The sequence below is a fragment of the Hermetia illucens genome, chromosome 3 (assembly GCF_905115235.1).
Source record: "Hermetia illucens chromosome 3, iHerIll2.2.curated.20191125, whole genome shotgun sequence".
NCBI classification, from domain to species: Eukaryota; Metazoa; Arthropoda; class Insecta; order Diptera; family Stratiomyidae; genus Hermetia; species Hermetia illucens.
Window position 1 is genome coordinate 25,568,931 of NC_051851.1, and position 27,197 is coordinate 25,596,127.

At 42.0% G+C, this 27,197-nt stretch overlaps 1 protein-coding gene across 2 annotated transcripts in view; it reads left to right on the top strand.

Moving 5' to 3' along the window:
• The window catches only part of LOC119651765 (cadherin-99C), a 466,245-nt gene that overhangs the window by 144,776 nt on the left and 294,272 nt on the right, over positions 1-27,197 (top strand). For both annotated transcript variants that reach the window (XM_038055505.1, XM_038055506.1), the window contains one exon: positions 15,604-16,270. In XM_038055505.1, coding sequence (XP_037911433.1) covers positions 16,268-16,270 — 3 coding nt within the window. In that variant the 5' untranslated portion in view covers positions 15,604-16,267. The remainder of the gene's footprint in view (positions 1-15,603; positions 16,271-27,197) is intronic.

Here is a 27,197-nt window from a genome sequence, read left to right on the forward strand (position 1 = left end):
CCTTATGTATGGGACAGATAACGCCCTCATTGCCAGTATTCAGGCATTGATTTGCTTTCCCAATTCTTTAGCATAAGTTGATGAACCGCTTGGTGTAGTTGGTCGCTCTATATGCAACTACTTCAGTTGTAATTCCTTCGACTCCTGGCGATTTACGATTCTTAAGGCGATGAATTCTACGAACTGCTTCTTCCATGGTTGGCGGTGGTAGTATTTGTCCATCATCTTCAGTTGGCAGGACCTCCAACTCAACGAAATTCTGGTTGCTGAGCAGTCCATCAAAATCTCCAACCCATCGCTCCAATATACCCATGCGGTTGGAAATGAGATCTCCCTTTTTGTCTTGACCAATGCAGTGCCAGTGCAGCATTGCCCGTGTGCAGCATTCTTCCGTTTCGTTGCTAGTCTGCATTCATCGTCGAACTCACTCTTTCGGTTTGGTTTGCGGCTGGAACCAAGGATGTTTGTGACTTTATCAATGATAACCTTCTTCAGGTGGACGGAGAACTTTGTTGTGGATGTCTGAAACCATCATTCTCACCTGATTATCACAGGGGATTCTAGGCGGTAATGTTATTCGAGCTAGGGGCACCATGTCAACGAGATAGCGATTCAAGTCTATATTGATCCCCCTATATGTTCTGATATTCATCAAAGCTGAGAGGTGGCGACCTGCGATTAACATGTAGTCAGTTTAGTTGGAGAGGCCCCCGTTTGTTTGTGGACCGCTTTCCTCGTAAACTAGGTACTTCCTATAAACTATTCGTGCAAATAAATCACTAGTATCCTTATGAAAGCTATGGGAGTCAGCGTATTACCTACTTGGCTGTTAAAATCTCCAAGTATGATTTTGATATTCTACCCGGAGGCAGGCGTCGAGGGTTCGTTCTATTGCTTCCTAGAATCCTATTCTTCTACGACTTTACAGTCTGGTCTGTAGGGGCGTGAACGTGAATACGCAAGGAGCGTGGATACTTCATATTATTGAGAAAGCCTATTCCAGAAAATGGAATCTACTATCCCAAGTTGGAAGACCAGGAAGTTTCTCTTGAAAATATGGTGCACAAAAGTAGATTAGGAATGTGGGCTTCTCAGAAGGACTTGAAGAGATCTAGAACATATTTCGGTGCGGTTGCGGCGAAATTTATTCAAAAAGTGAGCACTAATGATGATAGATTTTGGTAATATTTTCCTACTATCATCATCATCAATGGTGAAACAACCGGCGTTCGGTATTTTCTACTTTCGGAAGGAACTCTTAACATCCATGTCTTAAGGCGTAGTCCACTAATTGGATATCCCTAACAGCTGTCTGGCATTCTGGCCTACGTTATCTCTCTTTGCCCACCAAAGACATCCCTTTTATGGATTTCTCGGGCTAGTTCATTTTCATCCACACAGATTGGGTCCACCGAACTAACCCGAATTTTTTTCCTTGAACAAATGATCGTGATATATTTCACAAATTGGTTCGTTATATAGGCTACGGAGTCGTCCATCCTGTTGTGTTGTACAGGTATGCCTATTGTGTTACATGATTTTCCTTCCGATCAATTTTTCAATAGTCTGAGGATTATACCCATTCTTAATAGCGGTGTCACTAATGTGCTGTCTTTTCTTATTGAAACCGTATTCCGAAAGAGGGTATGCGATCAGTCAGTGAATCATGCAATTATAGGCGGCCAGTTTTTGTGAAAATGTATGGTATGAAGTTACTGGTTTCGTTCTCTGCGTTGCTATAGGTTTACGGTATATCTCGAAATTAAGATACCCGCTAGAGTTGACGATATTCAGATCTAGGAAGGGTAGAGCAGCATCCGTTTCTACCTTTAGCGTTAACTTGATTTTATGATGAATCTTGTTTATAGAGGAGAGATATCGTCTCTTCTAATAACCGCAAATACGTCGTCTACATACCTAAACCATACTTTAGGCATTATTCCTCTGGATTCAATTTCTTCTTCGATTGATGACATGAACCTTTCAGTGAATAACGGCTAGAGGGGGTTCCCTATCGCTGCTCCCGAAGTAGTTTTATAGAATTTATCCCGAAACGTAAAATAGTTTTCGTTCATGATCCAAACTGGCTCAGCCATCTCTCGAGTTCAGAAACTGACTGGCGTGTTGGGAAATAATGCCTTTACATCGAACGACACCATCACCTCGTCCTCACCCATCCTCTCAATGTGTTGCAGCTTCTTTATTGATGGGAGTTAACAAGTGGATACTTACTATTCGTCATCCCAAGGGTCTGGCACTCATTAATAAACCACTTGGCGATGCTGTACGTCGGTGAGTTCGGCTCCGCAATGATTTCTCGCATCTCATTCCCTTCCTTGTGGATTTTTGGTTGACATCTGATTCTTGGAAGCGCAGGATTAGGCATTTAGAGTCGCGCAATATTCAGGAATACAACACTAGCTTCCTTCAACGCTGGATCGACCCTTTTGACAGATTCGGGAAGCGGGTTGTTCCGCATGGCCTATACAACACTATTTTCGTAGCAGAAAGAGGCAACCAGGCACCACCAGATGGATAAGTATAATCCCAATTGTTTTTAGTAGCTTTGTACTGATGATGGGGGAAAGTTGCTCCCGAAATGTATATCCGTACTGTAAAATAAAAATTGTAGTTTGGAGTAAGCTATTGGTCTATCAATTGCAGTTTATTGTTATCGGACAATGCATGTCTATGTTACGGCACTCCCTGAAATATAGATCTAGCTGCCCCTTGCCTGCTTTCCTTCTACGGAGTTGCAACTTCCTGATTTTCTTTATTTCGAAGTCCTGATTACTCTCTGAATCCCATTTGAAATTAAATCCAGAAATTTACTTTTCACAAAACAGTTATTTATTTATATTTCATTTATTTTATTATACTATTTTTATTGTGCTATTGCTGGCATTATGAACACTTAGATGGATAGTTGAGGGGCTACATAATAATGGATGGTTATAATTCAAAATGAACACCTGAAGACAAATTCCGCGCGAAATGACGGACAACCGGCAATAAGCCTCAGATTCTAAAACGGATGTCTTCGACTGGGATGATATGCCAACAATCCTTTCAGCTGACGATAATAAATATGGGAATAGGAAAAAAGTGGCGCAATTTGGACGGGGGTATTTGATCCTACACAGGAAAAGTTGGAATGGTGCCACATTACTAAAATTGTCAGCCCATACTTATATTGTTAGTATAGAGTGACTTCAAGGACCAAGCATGAACCGAACGAGATGTCAGATGAAGATTGAAGATGGTGTTATCTAGCATTGATGGGTGGAGTTCTCTTTTAGCAATTGAGTTTCTTGTTAGTATAAAATATTATCAATTTTCCGAACAAAAACAATATTTCGAAAATTTTTGGGAAAAAGTTAATTTGGTTCTTTGCAACGAAGAGAATATCGGCTTTTCGAAAATAAATTAGGCTCGAAGGGATCCAAAATAACCGTGGCTAGATTGTTGCAGAGATAAAAAAATGTAAAAATATTATATAATATAAAGAAAAATGAAATTTTATGACACTGAATATTGGAAGATATAGCGGAACTCTTCCAATGTTCCAGATTTATATCCAACTGCTTATTAAATCTATTGGGGACTTTCACCAAAACGGATATACTAGATGTATACATCCATAATAAAACCCGCCCGTAATCACCGAAAGAGAAGAATGGTCGACAAATGGCCGTGAGTCTTTTCAGATTACAGACTCAATAATCTTCACCGATGGGTCAGTCATGGAGGGCGGATCGGACACAGGAGTGTTCTCGGGGAAACCGATTATAGAACTGGCCCGATCCCTCGGAAAAATGACGACCATATTCCAGGTGGAGATATATGCCATTTCATTGGCAGGAGAAGAATGTCTGCGACAAAAGTAGAGGGGTCGCACCATTTGAATTTGTTCCGACAGTCGGGCGGCATTATCGGCACTAAATGGCAACGACATATCAAGCCAGTTGATGTGGAGTTGTCATCAGCTGCTGCTGAAACTTGGCCGATTGAACGAAACATTCCTGATGCGGGTGCCGGGGCACTCTAACATCGCTGGTAATTAGGAGGCTGACAGACTGGCTCGCCGAGGGTCTGGATCCGCAATGGTGGGGCCAGAACCAGCTCTTGGAATCCGACCATCTAGTCTACTCTAAAGGGTGAAATTGCAAGGATTCACGAAAATCCTTGTGAAAGAGCCTAGGGCCACTAGAGCGGCATTTTTGTTGTCCCTTAAGAAATGGGACATGAAAACCCTAGTAGGGCTTTTAACGGGACACTGCTCCTTAAACTACCATATGGAAAAAATTGGGGTGGTGGTTTCCGCTAAGTGCAGCCAATGTAAGGAGGAGGAGGAGACAGCCCTGCACTTTTTATGCAGCTGCCCGGCATCCTCAGATCTCAGACGAAAACCTTGGCAAGGTTTTCTTCAATGCAGAATCTGCACACTCTCTGCCTCTGGAGAATGTTCTCAGATACGCTAAAGGCTGCGAACACCGTAGGCGGGAAGCCATTAAATAGACGATTTACGGTACAATGAGCCTAACAATGGCCTGAGTGCTCGGAGCTGCAGTTCCTCCCAGTAAACTAAACTAAACTAAAATATATTCAACATCAGCATTTTATTGTACTCTTTTCCAAAAGGCATAAGAAACACTACATTATGAGCACATTTAAATATATTACATATGAAAACGAATTAATGAATTGGACAAAAAAAAATTTACAATCTACTTTTAATTTTATTGCCGTCACTTTTTTCATCGTTGCTCTACAACAGAACGATAGTTTGTTTTAATTCCGTCCAGTATCTACTATCAGAAAGTGCAAGATACTCATAGAGGACTTATGTAAATCTGATAAAATACTTTTAAAATGTTCGTATATCATTCTCGCCAGTTGCCAAAATAACATTTTTCATATAACTTTAATTAGCATATGTGCAGAATCGTCAAATCAAAATGAATTTAATTTATAGTTTGCAAGCGAAATTTATCGTAACCAACTGGGTGAAAGTTAACAGTCATTGATCGACTGATAGACAAGACCAGGAGAAAGCAAATTTTACTTGGTAAAATGCAAAATGCAGACATGACAAGATAATGCAGGTAATTTTGTATAAAATTTTCATGGAGAGATGTTATTAAACTGCAGTTTATCAGGGAGGAAGATCTATCCACTTAAGATAGTCAGATACACTAAGGTAATCAAATAGATTGTCCGGCAATACGGGTAATTAGATATGCAGAAAGTAAAGGAAAATTATAATAGATGAAATTAGGAATATTATCTACTCAAATAATAATTAATTATTTGATTTGGGCATGCAGTTCGTTTCGTCCAAGTCGAGATAAAATGTTGTCATCTTTTAGAAAATGTCCGGAAGGCCTCACGTTCACACTATGAAATTGGTTTGACGAAAGTGAATAAGAATCAGTGAATATATTTCAAAAAAGTGCATCATCTTCTGGTATTTTCGAAGGAGTCTCTGTCTCAGCTGCTTGCAGCATTATATGCGACAGTGGCCAAGCTGCCCACCACCGAAACACTGCAGCCGAAAGATATCGACGACCAGGAGCCTACTTGCCAACACCCAAAAGCCGCCAGTACTGGGGTTCCGATCCCTGTCCTCTGATAATAATCCTTCTCCTTTGATTTGAAGCAAATATCGACATCGTATGATAGCATTGGAGCTAGATAGAGCCAAGCTTCGGAAACTAAAATAACAATTCTTTGAGGACCTCAGAGAGGTTTCTAGCTGCAGAATAGAGGAGCTGCTTTCCTTCATGAGTGTTACGAATTGGCTCCGAAGATCTGATCCGGTTAGACTCTGTCCCTTCGCTCTTGCCACAGCAATCATGGTCTTAAGAGTTTGCGGTATCAAAAGTGCGCACCACAGTGCTAATTGGGCTCCTCGGTGCGACAGCTGATACCTATATACCTACCTACCATGGCTAGTGACAGTGACGGTGTCAGTAGAGAGAGTCGGATTTACCATAACTCGGTTGCTCTTCCCTCATGAAATTGTGTTTTGATGTCTTTTGTTTTAGTTGCTTATTATATAAACAACTTGTTGCCATGGGCTTAGAAGGTTCATCTCGATAAAGCCTTCGTTGATAAGACTGAGAGATTCTTAGATAAATTCTACGGCTGACCGTTTAATCGGAACAGTAAAACACATTGACTTAAGATTTGATTATTGCTTAGCTTCAGGTGGCCCCCTTCTCATCCCTAGTTTTCTAGGAGGTCACGCCTACTAAGCTCTCACTGTAGGTAATGTTAAGAGGGGAAAAGGGGATTTAACTCAATGTTATCGACATGTGTCCGGATAGCTGAGTGGTTAGAGCACAAAGCTGTCGTAGCGGAAGGTCGCGGTTCAAATCTCGCTGGGGGCAGAGGAATTTGTTATCGTGATTGGATGTCGGACACCAGTCGACTCAGCTGTGAATGAGTACCTGAGTGAAATCAGGGTAATAATCTCGGGCGAGCGCAATGCTGACCACATTGCCTCCCACAGTGTACTGTGGTGTACCGTTACGGTCTTGAATGAAGTGCTCTAACACACTTCAAGGCCTAGATCCAATATGGATTGTTGCGCCAACGATTATTATTATTATTATTATCGACATGAAGCTTCCAGCGACGTTGTTTCATGTGCAGGACATGGCAACGTACCATAGGTTCTGCCCTCACAAACTTCAACTAAGCTCTTTTGCTTACTCCTACAATGACCCTTGGACCTTGAGCAAACAGCTCTAGATTTTGAAAACAAAGAAAGCACAGCTAACTACTGCGTTTGTGTATGAACCAGATATCGATGAGCGTTTTAGTCAGAAGACAGAAATAGCAGTGAAAGAGGTTGACAACTTGATTACTGGCTAGATGAAAATTGTTAAAAATGTAAGACTTTTCCCGTTGCCCGCGGTGGAGTTGCATTGTTAGTAGTTTCAATGAAATCAAGTACAGGCAATTCATCAGTAGGTAGAGTTTCTAGCTAGGCAACTGCTGAGGTTTTCGTAGGGTGTCATAATAGTGACGCTGCTTAAAGCTGACACTGTCGATGCGGATTTACCGATTTACCGTTATTTCGCAACTGACCGCATTCTAACCGTCCCCGGATTACTACAGACAAAGACTGTGATTAGTCGGGCTTAATAATTGTTTAATAAAAACAGTAGTCCGTATCCAATTGATAGCGGACTAAATCAATTGGAGGGAGAGTTTTTGGCACTATTTCGACCCCCGGATCACCATTTTGAGCTGTCGCCCCTTGTTATACCAGAGATTTATCAAGCATTTTCCGCAATTCGCGCACCTGACTGTACAACGAGTCACAGACTAGTACTGCTTTATGACTCACAGCGACACAATCCCGGCCATCATCAGGGAGTGTGTTTCACCTAAGGTCATCGAGGAAACTGGTGACTAAAAGTCGATGGGGGCAGAGGCGGCAACATCAATAACACTGTGTCGCATTGTAGGCAACAGTGTCAGTACTCACCGAAGAACTCTTCTCTACCGTTCAGCTGAGGGTTACGCTGAGGTTCGGGATGAATTCCAAAGAGCGTGTATATAATTCGCGAAAATGGGTGCTTTGCATAGACCGGATACTCCCAGGCCCTATGCATCTCCAACAATTCCGGGAATTCTATCTCAAATCAATGATGAGATTGCATCTCGACTGTGTGTTGATATGTTGCTGCTGCAACATAATCACTTGTGTATCGTAATGCAGCTACGGCTGTCAGATTGCACGGTCACAAGACAGTGAATGGGGAAGTTAATTTCCGCAATGTTAATGACAGATAGACAGCAAACTCCTGTGAGAAGCGACCAAGTCTTCTATCAGGGCATGCCTATTAATGAGGAATTCACAAAATTGGCTATTGGAGGAACATTTAACACCCAGTATCAAAATAGAAGACGAGAAATGAGAAAACTTGCAGTGCAAGTACTGAAAAACCCAGAGCCGGTTGCTTCTGGGGGTGACGTAGCAGGTTCCTGACCATCGACGTCCTCTAATCACAATGCCGCGTTCATCGTGCCATTTAATCCCATACGTAATTCTGCCAAAAATATGTTCAACTAACTACTCACTAGAAACATCCATGACAAGCGTACTGAAGGAGAGAGAAGAGAAGATCACTGGTGAACAAAACTACCTATAAATATGCCATCTACCGAGAGAAGTACCAATTGATTGGGTTGTCTCCCTTCAAATAAACCAGACCTTAATTTAGATGTGGTCTAAATGCCTCATGCCTCACTTCGCGAGGGCATATATAGCCGACTTTTATAGGTCCGATCAGTGCAGAGGAGCATATTGCCAGGGGCGAAATGCTCTAAGGGTTCAGTGCCAAAAAGGAAGTTCTAGGTAGTTGACCCAAATCTTCAAATGCCTGGAACTTAGTATCGCATTAATTGCAATGAAAAAATTAAGTCAATTTGAAATTATCTCAAAAGTTGCAAGGGCAGTATTTCTTCATGTTGATAACTCACCAATTTGGGGCTGGAAATTGTGATTAAAAACAAACCCCATAAGAATATTAGTACACTACGTCCGTGAGGTCGTCAAACTTGACAAGATTGCATAAACCAGTCAGCCATCGGTTTTCGGATAAATACAAATGGGCTACCTTCCACCAGTTCTTATGTTGAGGACACGGTTGACAGCTTGATTTTCGTTGCAGGAAGTGGTTATTTAGGCCCTAGAAGGTTATTTAGACCAGGTTTTTTTTTTGTAAACCCGAGATGGCTCACCCTGTTGCCCTCGCGGGGTCTCGTGATAATATCGATGAAGATGTTGTATTGAGTCGAGGGTGTTACACGCTATAATCTCGTGGATCACATTGCAAATTCTAAAAGAAACACCTGCGATGATATTGTTATGTAACGCTGATGAGAATCCACTGGGTAAACTAAAACGTAAACATTGAAGTCGCGGGAAACGAGTCAAATACTAACCAAAATAGCGACGGCTTGAGATACCCTGACCAAATCTTTGCCCGAAAAAATGACAAATCAAATCAAGCCAAGCCAACCCCTCTACTGAACAGAACAAAGTCTAAAGGAAAAGAGGAAGGTCAACTATTGACATCATCAAAATAGTTACTGGTTTGATTGAAAATGCAAGCTATGGTTAGGATAGCGTCCGCGTGTATTGGGCGATAGTGACCTTCGATATGAGGAAGGTATTTAATTCAACGAATTGGAGCTCAATTAGGAGATCCATAGTCACAATTTGTACCCCTGCATAAAGAAATATATTTGTAAGAAAACAACACTGATTGGACAGATCGTGTAGGCATGAAGTGCCCTGTCTTCGTAGGTATCCAACAGGAATTTGTACCGGGCTCACGCAAGGAGACTGTGATTTAAAGCACTATTAGTGATTATGCAGCATCTCCAGCATATTGAGCTATATCCACAGGAAGCAATCAGTCATAGAATAGCTTTTACAACGTACCTTAAGAGAAATCGTGCTTGCGTCAGAATTGGAAATTGGGAATCCTCAAATTCACGGCCGTCAAATATCTCGGAGTGATGGTCCGTCTCGGATATGCCATCTATAGCAAATGAAAAAAACAGACGCATATGATGGAAGGCCCAACTCCTCGGCATCGCAGTTGAAAAATGTCGGAAAAGGGAGGAAGAAGGTATCATCACAGTGTGGTTATATCACAGGTATACCTGATTGTTTAAGCTACATACGATAGTGACCCGAAGAAGTATCCCAGGACGGGTGGACCAAAAAAATCTTGTGCAGAAAATATTCAGGCAGAATAAGCGAATAAGATGACAGTTATGAAAGCCTCAAATAGAAGAAATAAGGCCAACTAAAGTGTGTACCGCCATCCCCTGATGTAATGCCATACTGCGGTTCCACGGAGAAGAAGGGAGTAGCTGCTGTCCTGGTAAAAATTCCATGCATCTTATGAAGGTGGTCACCTTGTTTAAAAAAATTATTAAAAAAAGATTGATAGGTGATTTTGATTGGATTTTTTGAGCGCAAAAAACAATGAATTAATTTTATTACCAATTTGCCATTTCGTAAACAATAATTATCTGCAAATGCACTTTTTGCTGCTCCATGTTTGGCTTTTTAGACCATTTAAGTGCAATTTTAAAGGGTGATATTCCATTCCGACCTCACACATATGAACCCATGATAGATGAAGATATCTAAAAAGACGAAATAAATTCTCTAACCATCGCATGTGCCAAATCAACCATTTTAATTACATTTTGCTTTTGGCAATCAGATTAAATGTGGTTAGGTTTTTCTGAGGTAATCTGAAATTACGTTAATCCGTTAAGATGATTGCATAATCGAACGTTTAATAGGCAATTAATCAAATAATCATATTAGCCCGAAAATTCAGTTAATCTTTTCCTTATAAATGCGAGTGGTATAGATATATGTGCAGAAATATATGTGCATATGTGATCATATTGGCCTTGAAACTATTCACTAAGGTATTTGGATTGCATTACCACCAACTGCATTCTTTTTATTTATGGGCAATTCAATTGAAAATATTTTTCGGTTGAATCGATGATAAATTTGATGAAAATCAAGGATCAATTCAATCTTAAGGTAATAATAGTAACGGTGTCGAGGGAAATTACACCGGGTCTTAGAGAATTATTTAGCCCCTTTCTTGAATATAGCGTACCTGTAGTAGTATGTATATGCATTGGTACCAAAATCGACCCTTATTTTAAACTGTTTTACACTTCTGTGTCTGGTAATAGAGATTGTCCCAGGTATAATTTTCTACTTTATGCTGCAGTCGAAGATTGTCCCAGAATATGCGCGGAGGTTGCTTTGCTCTCTCCACATGCACATAATGTCCTCAGATATAGTATATCTATCTTCGCCAGGTGATGGCTTAGGCTACAATGACGAGTGAGAAAACCAAATATGCTCCTAACTATCCTGGCCTCCTTTGGCACGGAAAGGACAGGGTCCCCATTCTACATTACATTCCACAGGAGTGGACCCAACATTGAGCCCTGTGGTACTCTTGCGGTGACGGTGCACTGCTTGGATCCCTCATCCGCATCGTATCAAAGTATCCTCTCCGAAAAGTAACTTTCGAGGAGCTTAGACGAATAACTAGGGACATCCGTTTCCATTTCCGATGTTCGATCTAGAGAAAAATTGCCTGGTGATCACTATGAGTATAATTCTCACTGACATACCATGCCATTCTCGTCGCCAACATAGTACTCACATAGGTCAGATTGACTATTGAGCCTGACCTTGTCCCAAGAAAAGTGGAAACATTTCCCGTATTTGCAAGCACCAAATCTAGCTCCGCGAAAGCCTCGCTCAGGATACGGCGCCTGTGTACGTAGTCCAGCTGCCCCTTTCTACGATCCACGAGTTGAAATCGCCCGCTATGATCTCGGTGTTTCGACTTCTTGCATCCGAGACAGCATTCCTTCTGCTATCGTCGGGCTTCGTGAAGCATAGCAACTATATATGTTGATGGCAGCTATTTTTGCCCTGACAAATCGAACTTCTGGAAACTTAATCACTTCTTGAATTGCTTGACCTCCGCATGCCAATATTGCCGCATTGCCACTTACATCTATAGTCCGGGCACCGCTCTTATTATTGCGATAAGGCTCGCTGATTACGGCGGCTTCGATTTCTTTCTCATAGATGATCTGCGAGAGAAGGTCTTGCACTGACTCGAGGTTGATTTGAATCAACACAATTTCTTTACTGCATCCAAGACTCTCCTAAACACTCCTGCTGCGACGCCCTTTTTCCGCTTGCAAAGTATACATTTAGGCTCAGCCTTTGCATTTCCTCAACATATGACATTCTCCCCTAATTTTCTGCATCTGTTTGTCCTATCATAGCCACCGGTGCATTTCGCTGCTATATGGCCAAATTCTAGGTATCTAAAGTAGCGCTTGGGGGACACCTGCCCCCTGAGTCGGCAAACGGTCCAAGCTATTTTTACTTTACCAGCCGCCAGCAGTTTGAACGCTGCTTCAGCTGGTAAGCTTATAGTCGCCGTTTGCGTCCCTCCGTATACCTTCCCCAGTCCTCTGACTGCGGAATCTTGTAAACCAAGTGGCCCGAACTGCTTTTCTAAGGCGTCGTGGATATCCTCCGCGATTTCATCAATGTCCTTACATTGTATAATAATCTTCTGTTCCATGGTCCGCACTTGTGCCTGTTCCTCCCTTGGATCGATTGGAATGATTTTGGTCACTTTGTTCGCCTTCTTTTTTCCCGATGAGAGGCCTTTTTACCTTTTCGCGTCCTGCGAGGATCCGAAAGAATAATTCGCGCCCTCTCTACTCCTCTTTTCAAGCCTACCGACCCTTTGAATTTTGAAGGGACGTCACTTGTGTTGCATGGGTGACGCTCGATTTCTTCGAGACATTTTTTTCGTCCTTGGCACTATTGTACAGTACACGAATGGCTCGGACCATGTTTTTGATAGCCTGGTGCGCATTGTGTTTGTTCTTTATGAATTCGGACAACTCTATTATTTTTCCTCCGAGTAGGGCAAACGATGATTCGTCCGTATTCTGACACTATTTCTCTGCTTGGTTTTCCTACTGGGCACTTGGTGGTGGTATTTATTAACCTTCCGGGAGCTTCCCTAATTTCCTTCCTTCATCAACGTTGATTTGGTAGGTGATCGTAGTCGTCGAGCTTCTCCTAAATGGATCAAACACTAAGTCCTGCGGCATGTCCCGACCAGGTGTAGTCACTCCACTATGGGCTAACGAATGATCACTTTGTAAGGTATCTTTCGGTGTTTTTTGAAACTCTGTCTATGCGTCTTTCTATCTGTCTGCTACACGCATCGGAAACGGTTATAGCGATTGACACCAAATTTGGTGAAAAGGTGGGAACTGTGAACGCTCACGCATATAGTTGAGAATATCATTCTAAATCGTACTTAAAGGGGGGTGGGGTGTCCCTACATATGCAAAAGAGGAGTGTAAATTTTTTGACACCAAATATAGTCATGTGGGGTATCTAATGAAAGGTCTCGGTTAGTACTTGCCGAAGTCGGTCTTAGTTTTCACATTTGTTGAAAAGGTGGAAAGTCCGGGGAGGTCGAAAGTGATCATTTCTTTAACGGGCTATTCTCAGAAACTACCCAACCGAAAAATCTAAAAATATCAGGAGGCCCCTTGAGTTCATTCTAGCATCACGAAATGTAGGCTACAATATAGAGCTTGATCCTAAAAAGTTTGGTAAAAATCACACTATTACTAACAAAGTTATAATAAGTCAAACTTGTCACTTCTTTCTAAATTCAAGATTTTGAATGTCGATATTACCCGAAAGTGGATATTCTCACATAATATATGTGTATATTACGTGTTACGTGCTAATGGGACAAATTCACACTCAAATGTCTTTATAAAAAAAGTACACAAAACCTTTCATATCTGAAGCGTCCAGCTTCCAGTTTCGCAACTTGTTTTGATTTGGTCTGGGACCAGTGGCAATACGAAGTAAAAAGAGACTGGGGCTACTCGTTCAGTATATAAGCTAGAGAATCAAGCGAAAACATTAAATGTACTCCTGCACTTTGAGAAAGAGGTCCCAAGGTGTATGGTGGTAGCATATTCTATGAACACATACTTTACTTTATTAGATTTAAAAATGACGCAAGCTCTTGGTTTTTCACAAAAAGTGTCCGAAGTTACTTTCATGCTTTCTCCTTGCTAGTCACAAATCTGTCCCCGGTACATCCGAAGCTCTTGAGCTATAACTGCTCCAATCTCAGCCTTAGGAATTACCCTCACAATCATTGCAGATACTGCTTTTGCATCGTAGGGAATTTGCTGGGCTATCTTATTGTAGGTCCTTGGCTCCATTAGTGACTAGCATATCATTTTGCTCCTCTGACAAGGTACTTGCGTGTAGCTAGTTATTCGCCTTGAGCCTCTTTAATTCAATGGATAGCAAGTCCATTTTACTCGCTCCAGACGTTTTGGCTTCCAAAATCTCCACAATTCCTGCAGAGATTTTGGTAGGTCCAAATCTGATGTGTTTTACGATGGATTGTATCTTTCTTCAGTTTTCCTTTTTGTACATGGACTGTAATATTACCGAATCAGTATTTGATCCGACACGTTACTTTTGATAGCCTCAGAGATCGCTCAGCTTAATCGTGAGGAATTTGATTTTGCCTCGGTTTTGCTTCGAAATGCTCTCCTCAACTGTTTACGGAAACCTTCTTTTAGGCGATTAGTAGGTTCATAAGCCCTTCTGTCTCCATTGTTGCAATTAAGGGAAGGGAGACTCTCACTATATGTATTCTTGGTATATCACCCCCAGTGCTTGTCGACAGCTCTTCTTCCTTTTAACTTGCCAGTTTAGAAACTATGGTTCTAAGCTATTCCGCAATATCCTGCATTGCACCCAGTCTACCAGTATCCAACCTGGTCAAAATCTTATGGTGTTAAACACAACCATGGCACTCCATCTCTTACACTTGTGATTAACAGACTTTCGGTGATTTCCTACTCTTCACCAATGTTGTAGGGAGAGTGTTCAGTTGGATACCCATGACCGCACTAACATAGGTAACGCCGGGTCTCCTTTACCCCTTGCCTATACGAGGTCTTTTCCTTCTTTGGCTTGGATTTGGGTTTCCTGACAACTTTCTCTGAGCTGATTTCAGCGGCTTCTCTGTTCTCTGGTTTCGGCGTTAAAACTAGTCTCTTCTGGGCCTTCCAGCGGTCCTCTTTCTGTTTCAGTCTTTCCTTCAGATAGCACAGATACTATTTGTCCCCTGTACTACTAAGTCCTCTTTTCCTTTCGACGTCTAATATGATAACTTCAGACGTATTCTGGCTTATTCCTGTCTTCTGATCAAGGATCTTTTCGGTTGACATCTTCGCAGCGGACCAATGTGAAGCTGGGTTATGTTTTACATAACATAACATACCTTCTTCCCGCTTTAGATTTGCAACCTTTTGTTAATAGTAGAGTCACCTCTTACTGACTGCGGATATTACTACCCACTAACGGTCTTGGTAAACGAGAGACTTCACTCCCGGAGAGCAATGCTTCCACCCTTAGAGAGTAATATATTGGGTCCTAGAGAGTTAGTTTTCCGTCAGACCATCCTGTAGTCCTCTGTTTGACCCCAATCTTAAAGTAAGCCACGCGTGCTGTAATCTTATTTTCCTGAGAGAAAAGATGGATTAAGTTCATTTGCTATTGGGAACTTAAATCCGTACATTTTCAAATTAAATTTATAACTCTGATCATTCCAGCAAGTATCCATCGCTGTCAGGCTCTTTCTGCCTCACCTCTTGTCCGGAACTCCATCAGATATTGTCCTAGAATGTCTTCATATACTTAATACAGAAATCCGGTTATTAGATTTCCTCCCTCAAAGCAAATTCAATGTTGATAGTAAAAAGTTAACAGAAACCACTTCCTGGAAGCTACAGAGCGAATCACTGTTTCTCACTCATTTTTATGGCTCATATTCCTTGTGCATTTATTGACCATTAAGAAGTACATGACTTATGTATATTCCAAGGACCTCATTTGAGGTTTAACCACAGCCAATTTAAATAATTATTACCCTTTATTTTGCATTACAGACAATAACTAATTCATCAAAGTGATTTCTCGAAAACGAGTTATTGCCATCACCAGCGGTCCCAAGTGTAATTTTTCAACGTTTCGCGGTTTTCAAGCGGTGCCAGTGCTATCGGAAATTTCAGTGTTAATTTTTGCGTAAATTATAAGATAAAAAGTAAAGAAAATATCTCCTAGATACATCGTACATCCGTCTTGCAATTTTCATGTCAGTTATAGTGAATGATCCCAATATTCAGTTTGTTAACGTTCAGTTAAGGATAAACGCGATCGGGTTGAGTTAGTTCTTTGTCTGCCGCCATCATCATCCAACCTGGGCTGGCCAACTGTTTGCATGCAGTTGAACGCCACAAGTAATTGTTCACTTCATCGAGATCATAAAATGGATCAGATCATGGCGAAATCGAAAATTATCGTTGAAAATTACTGCTATCGGAAAGCCTAGATAAGATCACAATATAATCAACTTGCAAGATAGAAGGAGGAGTATCTAAGTGCCGTGTAGTTGGCGGATATACCGAAGACAAGCAAGGATCGTCCAGAAGCAGGAGTAGGTTCAGGCTGCCAGTAGGAGCCGCGGAGAACGGATAAGATTCTCCACCCCGGGTATAACCCGTGTGCAGTGCATGCGAAGCAGATGAAAATAGCAAATTATTTTTATAAAAAATGGTAAGTGTTAAATTATAGATCGCTGTAGCGCTATGATCACTTTATTTATAGGAAATGTTGAATGGACTTTAAATTAATCTTTTGCAACGGTTTGCAGAACATACTTGGTGAAATGCTTGAGTGAACTTCGTTTATGGAAGTAATTTGTTATGTGGGGAATATGAACGAAATGAATTTTTAGACTACAGTAAATGGGCTTGGGGGCTGTCCATTGAAAGTTTCCGAACACTCTATTAATAGCTATGTATCTATGCATCTTAAAGATCACCAGGTCACAGACTTGTGTACTTCCTTCTCGTAAACTTGCATATAGAGGTCCACTATTATGTTATTGATAATTAATTGCGTTTAAAGGATAGGAATCAGTTGTAAAGATCCATTCGCTCTAGACTCTAGACTCTGACTATGATTTTTCGGTGATCTTATTAGGTCCGAAATCATCCCTTATCAATGGATGTTGAATAAATGCAACTGAGAACCACTGTTACACTTCCCTCCAACAAGAATCTCCAAGAAAAAAGCCCCATATATGAATATCTCTTGTCCATACCCCATAAACTGCTCCTCATCATTTATTCTTATAATTTCCTATAATTTCAGCTCCATCGATGATGATGTATTCGCCGTTGTAATCATTTTACCATACAAGCAAAATTTTTCAGAGCACGCAGCCCACGATATGCTTCCTTTACGTAATTTTCGTAATATTTCACTTTGTTTTCCCAAGTTAAGATGTTTCTGTAGCAAAAGGTAAATGATATTGATATTGTTGGAGCGGATTTTTTCGCCATCTTTAGCCGGACGAGTAGTTGCTTTTCTGTTTCGTTAAACAAAGCCAATCTGTAATTTTATGGAGTCATTATTTCGTATTGATGATAAGTTTAGTATTGGAATTATGGCTTATAATTTAATAATGGACTGTGTAATTTGTTTTATGTAATGCGTAAGTAGATGCCGTTGGGCTTAGTTGGGGATCAATTTGTTGGGCTTGGTCAGTTGCAACGGTGGCCATAAGGGAGGAGATAATTATGGTTGCAGTTTCAGTATGCGTGTATATACGTAACTGGAAGATAGTATTTCGTAATATATGTTTAAATTATTGGAAACTGATAGACGCCTTCCAACCGTACATGTTCCTAAGAAAAAGACCCCTTTTAGCTTTCGTTAATATTTGAGATACAAGTCCTCTCAGTATCAACAGAATTGTACTACTCATAATAAATAGAACCTTTTGAACTCTATTATTAATCTTCTTCGTTTTAATCGATTGCACCACTTTGTTCGATCACAGGCCACCCTGTTGATTGAGGCTTTAGAATTGACTCAAAGTCTTTCCTGATTTTTTTTGAGAATTGTGGGGTCCTAAGTCCGCATCAACTTAATGCTGGACCGGACGAAAAGGGGGGCAATTTACTCCCTCTTGTTTGGTCCATGTACCCCTGGTTTAGGGCTAAGCACCCAAACTTTAAAAAATGTCACGCCATGACGGCTTTACGGTTTCTTACCAGGGCAAAGGCAAATCGTCAAACGCTGCCTCACCTCTGATAAGAAACGGCCTAAGCAAAGTAAGATGGTGAGACTCTGCAGAGTACTCATCTCCCTCTTGCGGCAATGTGCTTTTGTACTCTGAAAAGTCAAGCGGTATCAGACGCGGTGTGAGGTTGCTTCAACCTGGGAGCCGGTTTCTGGCAGACTTCTAACTGCAAGATTCTGGTCCAGGTTAAGCAGCGTAAACTTCTGATTCAGTGGAGAACGATGCTGCACAGGAGAGGCTTCCTAAATGTGACATTGTAAACGTGATGAGTGATATGAATGCCAAGGTGGAATCTGGCAACACCTTGCTCGGACATGTGATAGAGAAACACACTCTTGGCGATCGAAACGGTAATAGTGAGACGTTTGTGGATTTCTACAAGTTCCACTGCCTCGTCATTGGTGGCACATTGTTCGAACATACAACCTGCCATAAGGTCAGTTGTGTTTCACCTGAGCGACACCGCTCGACCAGTAGTAGATTTAAGAGTTGTCTCTTGTATGTGCGTAACAAGAGAGGCGCAGACATCGACCTCAAAAAAGACCACCATCATATGATCGCTTATATTCTCGCAGGATTGGAAAGATGCAACCCTCCAAGTTCAACATCGTCCGCTTATATGAACTAGCCGACAGACAGTGGGAGAACCATTTTGCTGATCGAATGGCAGATATACTGAGTAACCTGCCGAGAATATCAGTGAGCATTGGATCGCCATCAAAAATGCTCTTTCTCGCGTGCCACACAGGTCGTCGGCCAAGTACTGAAGGGTCGTCATAATCGATCGATTAACTCTTCTGACATTGCGAGGGGATGACACGCTCAAACTCCTATAATAATAATAATCGTTGGCGCAACAATCCATATTGGATCAGGGTCTTGAAGTGTGTTCGAGCACTTCATTCAAGACCGTAACGGTACACTAGAAGGCAATGTGGTCAGCATTGCGCTCGCCCGAGATTATTACCCTGATTTGACTCAGGTACTCATTCACAGCTGAGTCGACTGGTATCCGACGACAAATTCCACTGCCACCAGTGAGATTTGAACCGCGACCTCCTTTCTGGTTGGTTGACAGCCTAGTGCTCTAACCACTGAGCTATCCGGACTCCTATATTGAACAAAATCCCAAGAAATTCAAGGTAGTGTACGCCGTGGCAAGAAAGAATTTGCTGTTTTGCTGGTCAGGGAAGCAGAGAATGCCGCAGAACGCAATGATTTCAGAAGCATATACTGCTTTACGAAAGAGCTTCCATGGGATCGCAAATTTGTCGATGGTCCTGTGACAGACGTTAACGGTCGACTTCTCATCCATGATGAGCAGGAACTCAAGAGGTTAGTCATTGAACATGCAGATATGGACTATTGCTCCAAGCAGAAAAGAAATGCACCCAAAAGGAGTAAAGCCGCTGGGCTTGGCGGTCTTACCGCAGAGTTGTTTGTTCCTAGTCGTATGGAAATCCTAGGAATCTGGTAGGTAAAATTTCAGATACTGCACCGGTGTAAAATCTTGGACTACTATGAAATCCAGAGCGGAGTCAACTAAGGTTACATCCTGTTACTGATATTATTTCTTTTTGTTATCGGTGGCGTTCTTCATGCTGCCTTTTTTGGAAGACGTGGAAGAATTCAATGGACTATAACATCTTTCCTCAAACATATCAGCAAGCTTGAAACTTCCATGTCCAAATTCCGAATGCATCGCCCAAAACTGATCAAAGTCATTGGAGACCAACTCGGTAATAAGGTTGTCGCTAGACCAGTCAAGCCTCTATTAGTGAATAATATTTTTTCATCATTATATCTAGGTGCTTTGTCCTGGCGAAAGGGGCTTCCAGGTTGACCTCATCTGGGGGGCCATTGTACTCGATTCCCCCCTTTCAAATCACTGAATAATGCTTTATCTCTGAACCAAAGGGAATGATCCAAGTCTCATTCTCGGTAGGATCCAAATGTCACTCCGGCCAGCTATGATCAACTCTTTGTTTTTGGATTTTCTTTGTGTTTGATGTTCTTAGCTTCGTTTATTTCCTATGGATGCTTTACTTATATTCAACTTCAACACCAATTCACAGCTTTGTCTAAATTAAAACCAATGTCCCACTCTACTTGTCTCCTTGCTGTGCCATTTGGCTAAGGTCCATCACTCGACCAACCAACCAAAAGTACAAGGTTTTGAAAACTCCCAACCACAGACACTGGTCACTAATTGTTACCGTCCTCCTCTTCCGGTGAGTTTTCCAGCACCAGTATACAAATCTAACCGATCCACACTCTATTATTTTGTATTTATTTCCCCATCAAGTGGATCACGGACTCGGGTCTCTCAATTCCTAAACTAAATTTAGATCTGATTTGGGGAACTTAGGCTAATTTTTCTAAGCATTCTAATGAGTGTATCTAAGGGAGCAACACTTTGATCAGGCTGCATCCACGAGAGAGGTTAGGTAGCGTCTGATGAGTTCCCTCTACCGTGGTCGAAACAACAAGTTGTCTATTTCCAAGATATTGTGCATAGCCCAAAACAGAGGCTCAGTGAATCAAAAACAGGAGGAGAAAGTCTCTTCCTAACTGATATGGTCCGCGTTTATTTGATAGAGGACTTAAGGTTTCCTTAACTCGTAAATAATACTCTAATCTTCTATTGCGTGACAGCGCCTCCGTCGCCGTTTCCACGTTCTTTTTTTCAGCACAATCAGGTAATTTTATCCGAACATAACCTGTCCAGATATTCGCATATTCAGTTTCTCTTGTCTCGCTATATAGCTAGCTTAGGGTTTGTTCGAGCTTCCTTGTAAGCCGACTGCTTCACCTCGTGATTACGACGATGGCACGTCGATCAAATATTAGACAATTCACTATTCCACAAGCATTTGGGCTTTCTACTGGAAGAAAATATAACGTCTCGGCATCGACGGTATGGAGAGCTCCTTCGGAAGTTGTACTTGGTATAGTGTCCTGGTCAAACCACACTTTTATGAATGTTTGGTCGTTAATTACTTTTGCAGAGCAACCTAACGTTCTCCTCATTCTTGGGCGAGTAGGTTTTCAACCGCCTGACTTTCTATTCAAGTCAAAGGCTATTGCCTGGTGATCATTGTGGGCGTAGTGTTCACCGACGCTCCAGGAACTAGTTAAGGAATAAAAGAGTTAGATCCACAACCGAACCGGACCATCTTTCCAGTAATTATTAACCTGGTCGTCGTTAGCCAATATGATATCTAACTGCGTGAAAGAGATAACGTCTTCTTACATTCGTCAGTGAACTTATCCTTTCTGTGGCCCATACATTGAAGTCATCGGCGATGACTTTTGGTTTCCATCCTTTTGCATCCCAGACCAATCTAACAAAAATGTCCTCAGCCAACGTCAGGTTTAGAGAAGCATAGCAGCTGTAGACGAATATGCCGTCTATTTTTCGCCATACGAACCCACTTGTGGCCTCATAAATTCCTGTATAGGAAGGTTGCTCCACCTGTAGCACCAGCGACCCATACATTTTTGTTACTGTTTCGGTAAGGTTCGCTTATTATAGCCACTTGGACCTATGATGCGTGGGTCGTCTGTGAAAGTAGGTCTTGAGCGATCCTACAGTAATTGAAGTTGATTTTAATCAACCTCACGCCTGTTTGAACTCGGGATATTTGCTGCTTCCGCCAATAAGCCCGCTATCCAGGCCTCCTTTTCATCACACAATGTGCATTTGGGATCATTGTTACATTCCAGAGCAATGTGACTTGTTTCCCCGCAATGTCTAGAAGCAACGTACTTGTGTATATTCTCGCCAGGATTTTCGTACAGGAGGCACTTGAGGCATCTCTTCAACGAGATCTGCTCTCTAAGGCAACAGACTACTCATACAATATGGACCTTACCGATATTCAGCAGCCCTGTGAGAAGTTGCCAGACCTAACGTCAGGTGCGTCGCTTCGTGCGGATAAGGGAATGCGCGGCGTATGCGTATGGATATGCAATTATACGCATTCGAAGGTACGCATGCTTGGGGGTGTTTATATGCAAGTAGGGTACGTGGGAGAAAAGCGCCCACCCGTGGATAAAAATAGCTGTGGAAAGGTCACTCAGAATAATAAACCAATATGGAGGGAAGTGTCTTACGATGCAGGTACTCGGAACCTCAGTTCCGGCGACTTTTGGGAGTGGACAAGCAGGCTCCCGGTTGTCGATATCCTTCGACTACAGTGCCTCGTTAGCCCACAGCTTGGCCACCGTCGCAACTAATGCTATAAGCAGCTTTGACAAGGACGTGTTTGAACCGAGCACATTACTCCCAGGAGTATTCATAACAACAGCGCAGAAGGATGTGTCCAAGGGAAAACGGTGGTCATCAAAAGCCGTAGTGACACCAAACGCATCTGAACGTAAGGTGTTAGGGGAGGCTCCTTAGGATCGAGGGACGGATCCATTTAGTAGACGACGATTCTGAGATCTCCTCCAATATTCAAGGCGGAAAAAGACCTGGGCCAAAGGAACCCCCTTAATGCCAGAAAGTATGCAGAAAGAAGAAGGGGGCTTTACAACTGAAATCTGACTTAGAAGAGTCATCCTTCATTTTGTTCTTAGTGAAAATTTTTGAGTTGTTGGAATTCATCAAAAATAAACCCAGCGTGCACCAAGCAATCAAGCATATGGTGAGAGTCTTAAGGGTTCTATACAACAAACCGCGAAAAGATGCGAAAGATTCGAAGGAAAGCCCTAAAATTACTCCTTCGACGGTCGGGCAATTAATGCAAGTGACGCTCTCTACTCGTGGATGAGCAGAAGAAAAAGAGGGTTCGAGAAAAGAACGACGAACACCCAGGAAATCAACACAAAACACAAAAAAGCGTATCAACCACTTTGATGAAGGGACGTAAAACCTTGTTAGGAAGGAAAATAGTGCCTAAAACACTAGAGCCACCAAAAAAGCTGATGACTCAAAAAGTACACGACGGTTGGACTAAAGTTGGACCAAAAAAGTGGAAGGAGAGAATGAGGATCGGTCCCGAGGCGATCATCATTTCAAGAACGGGTAGTATGTCCTATGCAGACATACTAAGAAAAGTAAAAGGACCCTGATCTCAAAGACTTGGGGGGAAATATAAGCAGGGTCCTGGGGAACCAAAAGAGAGATCTCCTGCTGGAGCTGAAAAGGGTCAAAGAGAGCAAAGCCGAAGGCTTCCGCAGAAAATTAAGAATTTACTTTGAGAAAGTGATGGCGTGCGTGCTCAGGAGCATGAGATCGCTATATAGTGCAAGGACCGAGATGAGGTCACTTCTAAGGCGGAAATCTGCACTCCCTTAACGAAGCAGTTCATGCTACACAACTTGCAGGAGGCAACCATTGTAAGCCTTAGAAAGACGATACACGGTACACGGAGGGCGACCATCCGGGTATCTGTCTGCCTGGCACACGCATTTTTCTCGGAAACGGTTATAGTGATTGATACGAAATTTGGAGAAAATTGTAGAATTGTGAACGCTCACGCATACAGTGGGTTACATCATTCTACGTTAAATTTAAGGATGGGGGGGATCCTCGTGCAAGCAAAGAGGGGGTGTAATGTTTGTTTCGCCAATTATAATCATGTGGGATATCAAATTCGTCCGGGTTGTCCTATTGATGGCTAACTCCAATAGTTAGCGTTTTGGAACCGATGTCTCCGCGAGTTTTAGAGGAGTCAAACGGCCCTACTGGCTTTGCAAATTTGTTAACCCATCTGGGTAGCACCCGGGCTCGCAAGTACATGTGCAGCGATCCTTCTGATCCGTTATATTTTAAATACTATGAGCTCAACATATGGGCTAATCTGTCGGAAGATAGTGTCCCATAAGAGCAAGATTCTAATCCGGCTGAGAATGTCAATGAAGACAACATTGACGACAAAGAGGCAGATCCCGGGTTCTTTAGAGTGGACGAACTTTATTCTTCGTCCAGAACCTCTTTAACGAATGAACTCAGCCCTCGTGTTTGATCAAGGCTAAATCCGGTGGTCACCTGGCCATCCTGAACTTCGAATAGCCATTACAATAGTTTTAACGCTTTTTTCCAAGGCAGATGTAGAACTCCTTTCATGATTCAGTTTGGTCTTATGAGGTGTGGAGGGTGGATGCTCATCTTGCTCAACAGTGGAGATATGTATGTTTGCCAGGGGATCGTTCAAGCTCAAACTTCAATTGTAATTCGAACTTTCAATTCCCTGTAACAAAAAGGTAATTGAGAGTAGGTAATGAAACTATTCACATGACCGGAAAATGTACATCATAATAAAATTCCTAATAGCCGTGAATGTAATAAAAATTCCAACTGCCACCGTGTGTCATAGAAACACCATTAAAACTATGAATGTTAAAACTTCATTAATAATTTCTCTAGGTCAATCTGTCCCGCGACCATAATACCAACTTCAGGAACTAAAGCAATGGGGACCCTTCATCGCTACCTCTAACTTTCAGTTCCCATCCAGCCATCCGTCTTTCCTTCCACCCATTCATGTTCGGTATCGTTTTGTTTCCTCATCACCAACATGACAGGCCATGCTATAACACTCAACAGGGAAAAAACCTCAAAACACTCATTAGTATCGGCTTTCACCTTTCCAAAGATCATTTGCAAAACGAAAAAAGACACCAAGCCCGCCACCGCCACCAACTGCAATGCAATTACTTTTAGCATCAGCATTAAATGAAATCAGATAAAGATACAGGACGGTGTAAGTAAGATACAGAAAGACCATTAGCGGCTCAGTCGTGGTAGTGGTTAATTCGCGCCACCGCTTTTTATGCATTTTCCTGGGCACTACCGCGAGCATTACAAAAGACATCGACACTTGAACTTTCGAAAGTGCAACTGACCCACATTAAAGCACTGCACATGAGGCGACCATGCTGGTGGTCAGATAAATGCACACAAATATGAGGACCCATGCAGTTTTGAAATGAGAAAATCGCTGGGCTTGCGGTGCTCATGCATGCCACCTTGCAAGAAGTTCTCGATCGCGAAGAAAGCAAGCATGCACTGTGTTCGCCTTTGTGCAGCCACTCTAAATTGCTCAGTAATTGAAACCAATACCGCGGATATAGTCAGCGATTTTGATGATGTTCAGGTATAATTACAAGAATTCGAGTTAACCCTTGCTCTACTGTTGGTCATACCTGAGGTTTCTTCTTTCATGCCCGTTATAGGGTACTGAGCAAAAAATGTGCTGCCTGACGAATTCCGGCAAGTGAACTTCTGGAAATGGTCTCCAACCTGTGCTAATGCCTTTTTCAGTGGCAATCCAGTGGGTGGGTGGCAGTTGGAATTAAATTAACCTGATTCGGTGGAAAAGGTCTCGTCTACCTGCTGCGTGTTGCGAGTACTCACTCACTTTCAAGGTAAAGAAAGTGGAATTCGCCACAAAGTGCAAAGCTCAGGTGTCGCAAAAAGTGTGTTATTTAATTGATTTTAGAGTAGATATCACGCCACCGAAAGCGTCGCACGAAACACTGGCCATCAGGAACCAGTCGTACTTCATTAGCCACACTAAAAGCTAATTACCCAAATGAAACTTACTAATTGTTGCAAGCAGGAAAAAACCAAACAACCAGACAAACCGAATTTTAAATTTAATGACTTGCCAAAAACGTACCTGAGATTACCAAATTAGGTCCACGATTATGATTAAGCCGGAATTTAAAAAAATGGCGATTTCATTCGGCGAAACCACGCCAAACAAAAGCGGACGCGGGATGACAAATTGCTGAGATTTGTAACCGACGAAAGGAAAAACATCTTGTCCCAGATCGACTTAACACTTTTGGAAATTGCGAATTAGATTTCCTTGGCCGCCTTCCTCAGATTTCCTTCTTGTTCTGCGCTGGACCTGATTTCTGCAAAACGAAGAATGTTGAGGCACAATTCGATTTAGACCGCAGCTTTCTGGATTCCCATTTCCAAGCTGCCGTTCTTTAAGCCAAGCAGAAAATGGAGTAAAACAATAAATTTCAAGAAATTTTTACTGAAAAAAAAATTAATTATGATGAATGTGGATTGAGGTATTATCTTTCTTTACGGCCGCGTTCGGCTGCAGACATGCGTATTGTTAAGCGGCTTTTTGACTAGACAATAAGTTTCAAGGTCTGCAGAGATTAAGTGGTTGGAGAAGTCAGGAAAAGAGTTCACGTGGAAGGTATTGGAGCGTGTTAAATGGGTGTTTATGGAGGCTGCGGCTTCAAGTTCAAAAATATGCTGCATACTAATTAGATTTATGTTGGCAATGAGCTGCGGTGAGACAATTGTGAAGTGACGAAGAATGTTTCCTCCTTCTTTGAGTGTTACACGTGGCTGTTATTGTTTTTCGGGAATGCTATCGGAATTTTCTCCCTTTTTTTCGAGGAACTTTGATCCCCAATACCTACGCATCTCATAAGAGAGGCGTATGAATGATGACCAGATAAAACAAATTCTTGAAACTAGAAACAAGAGAAGAGACCATGATTCAAGTAACTATTGAGTAGGACAGACATCAAGACGTCCCACAGCACGAAAACTGAAAAGCCTTCCAGGCACGGTGAATGACACCAGAAAATCTACAAAAGATGTGCTCAAAAATTGATTGACACCTCAATGTTAGCCATCCTTCCAGATAAGTATAAGCTCACAATCTTGGGTATGGAAAGCCCCGGCACAGTCATCACAGGCGAGACAATAAAAGAAAAGTTCCCGTTAGAGAATAAGGACGATATTCTTTACGCATGACAAAACAAATCGGAAACAGAAAGTTCAGCCGTTGAGGTTATAGGTATCTCATAGGAAAGGCTACTTCCCGGCACGCTGGCTTCATTTGTGCATACCTACTGAATCATTCTGTACTATAAATCTAATCCGTCAGACTGTTCACTTTAACATTGTGCTGATAATCTATGATGTATTGGGGTACCGACAATTACAGCTTTAACATACTATAGCCTCCTGATAGGATTTCCACAAAACTTAAAAGATAAAAGAATGGAAATGAACTTTTCATTTGTGCCCCATCTAAAATCGAATCATTCCCAGAGCACTTAACCTTCATGACTACTACTTGAGTGGAGGGCACAGAGCATTGGAAGAGTTACTGGGAGTGCTGAATCCGGTTCTTACAATGCCTTCCGATTCTCGTGTCCCCATACATCTTTTTGTTAGAAGTTATGAAGTTACCCTGAAGCATAGAGAGAACTAGGAAGACCTAGAGGAATGCGTGGCGGAATATACGGAAGTCTTCCACACCGATGGCTCAAAAACAGAACAGAGTTGGGGAGCCGGAGTCTACCTCTCGAATAAATACGAGAAGTGGGCTTTTCCTTTGGGAAAATATGCAACAGTTTTTCAAGTCGAAGCTTATGCGATCCTAAGGGCGGCAAACTGGGTGATTG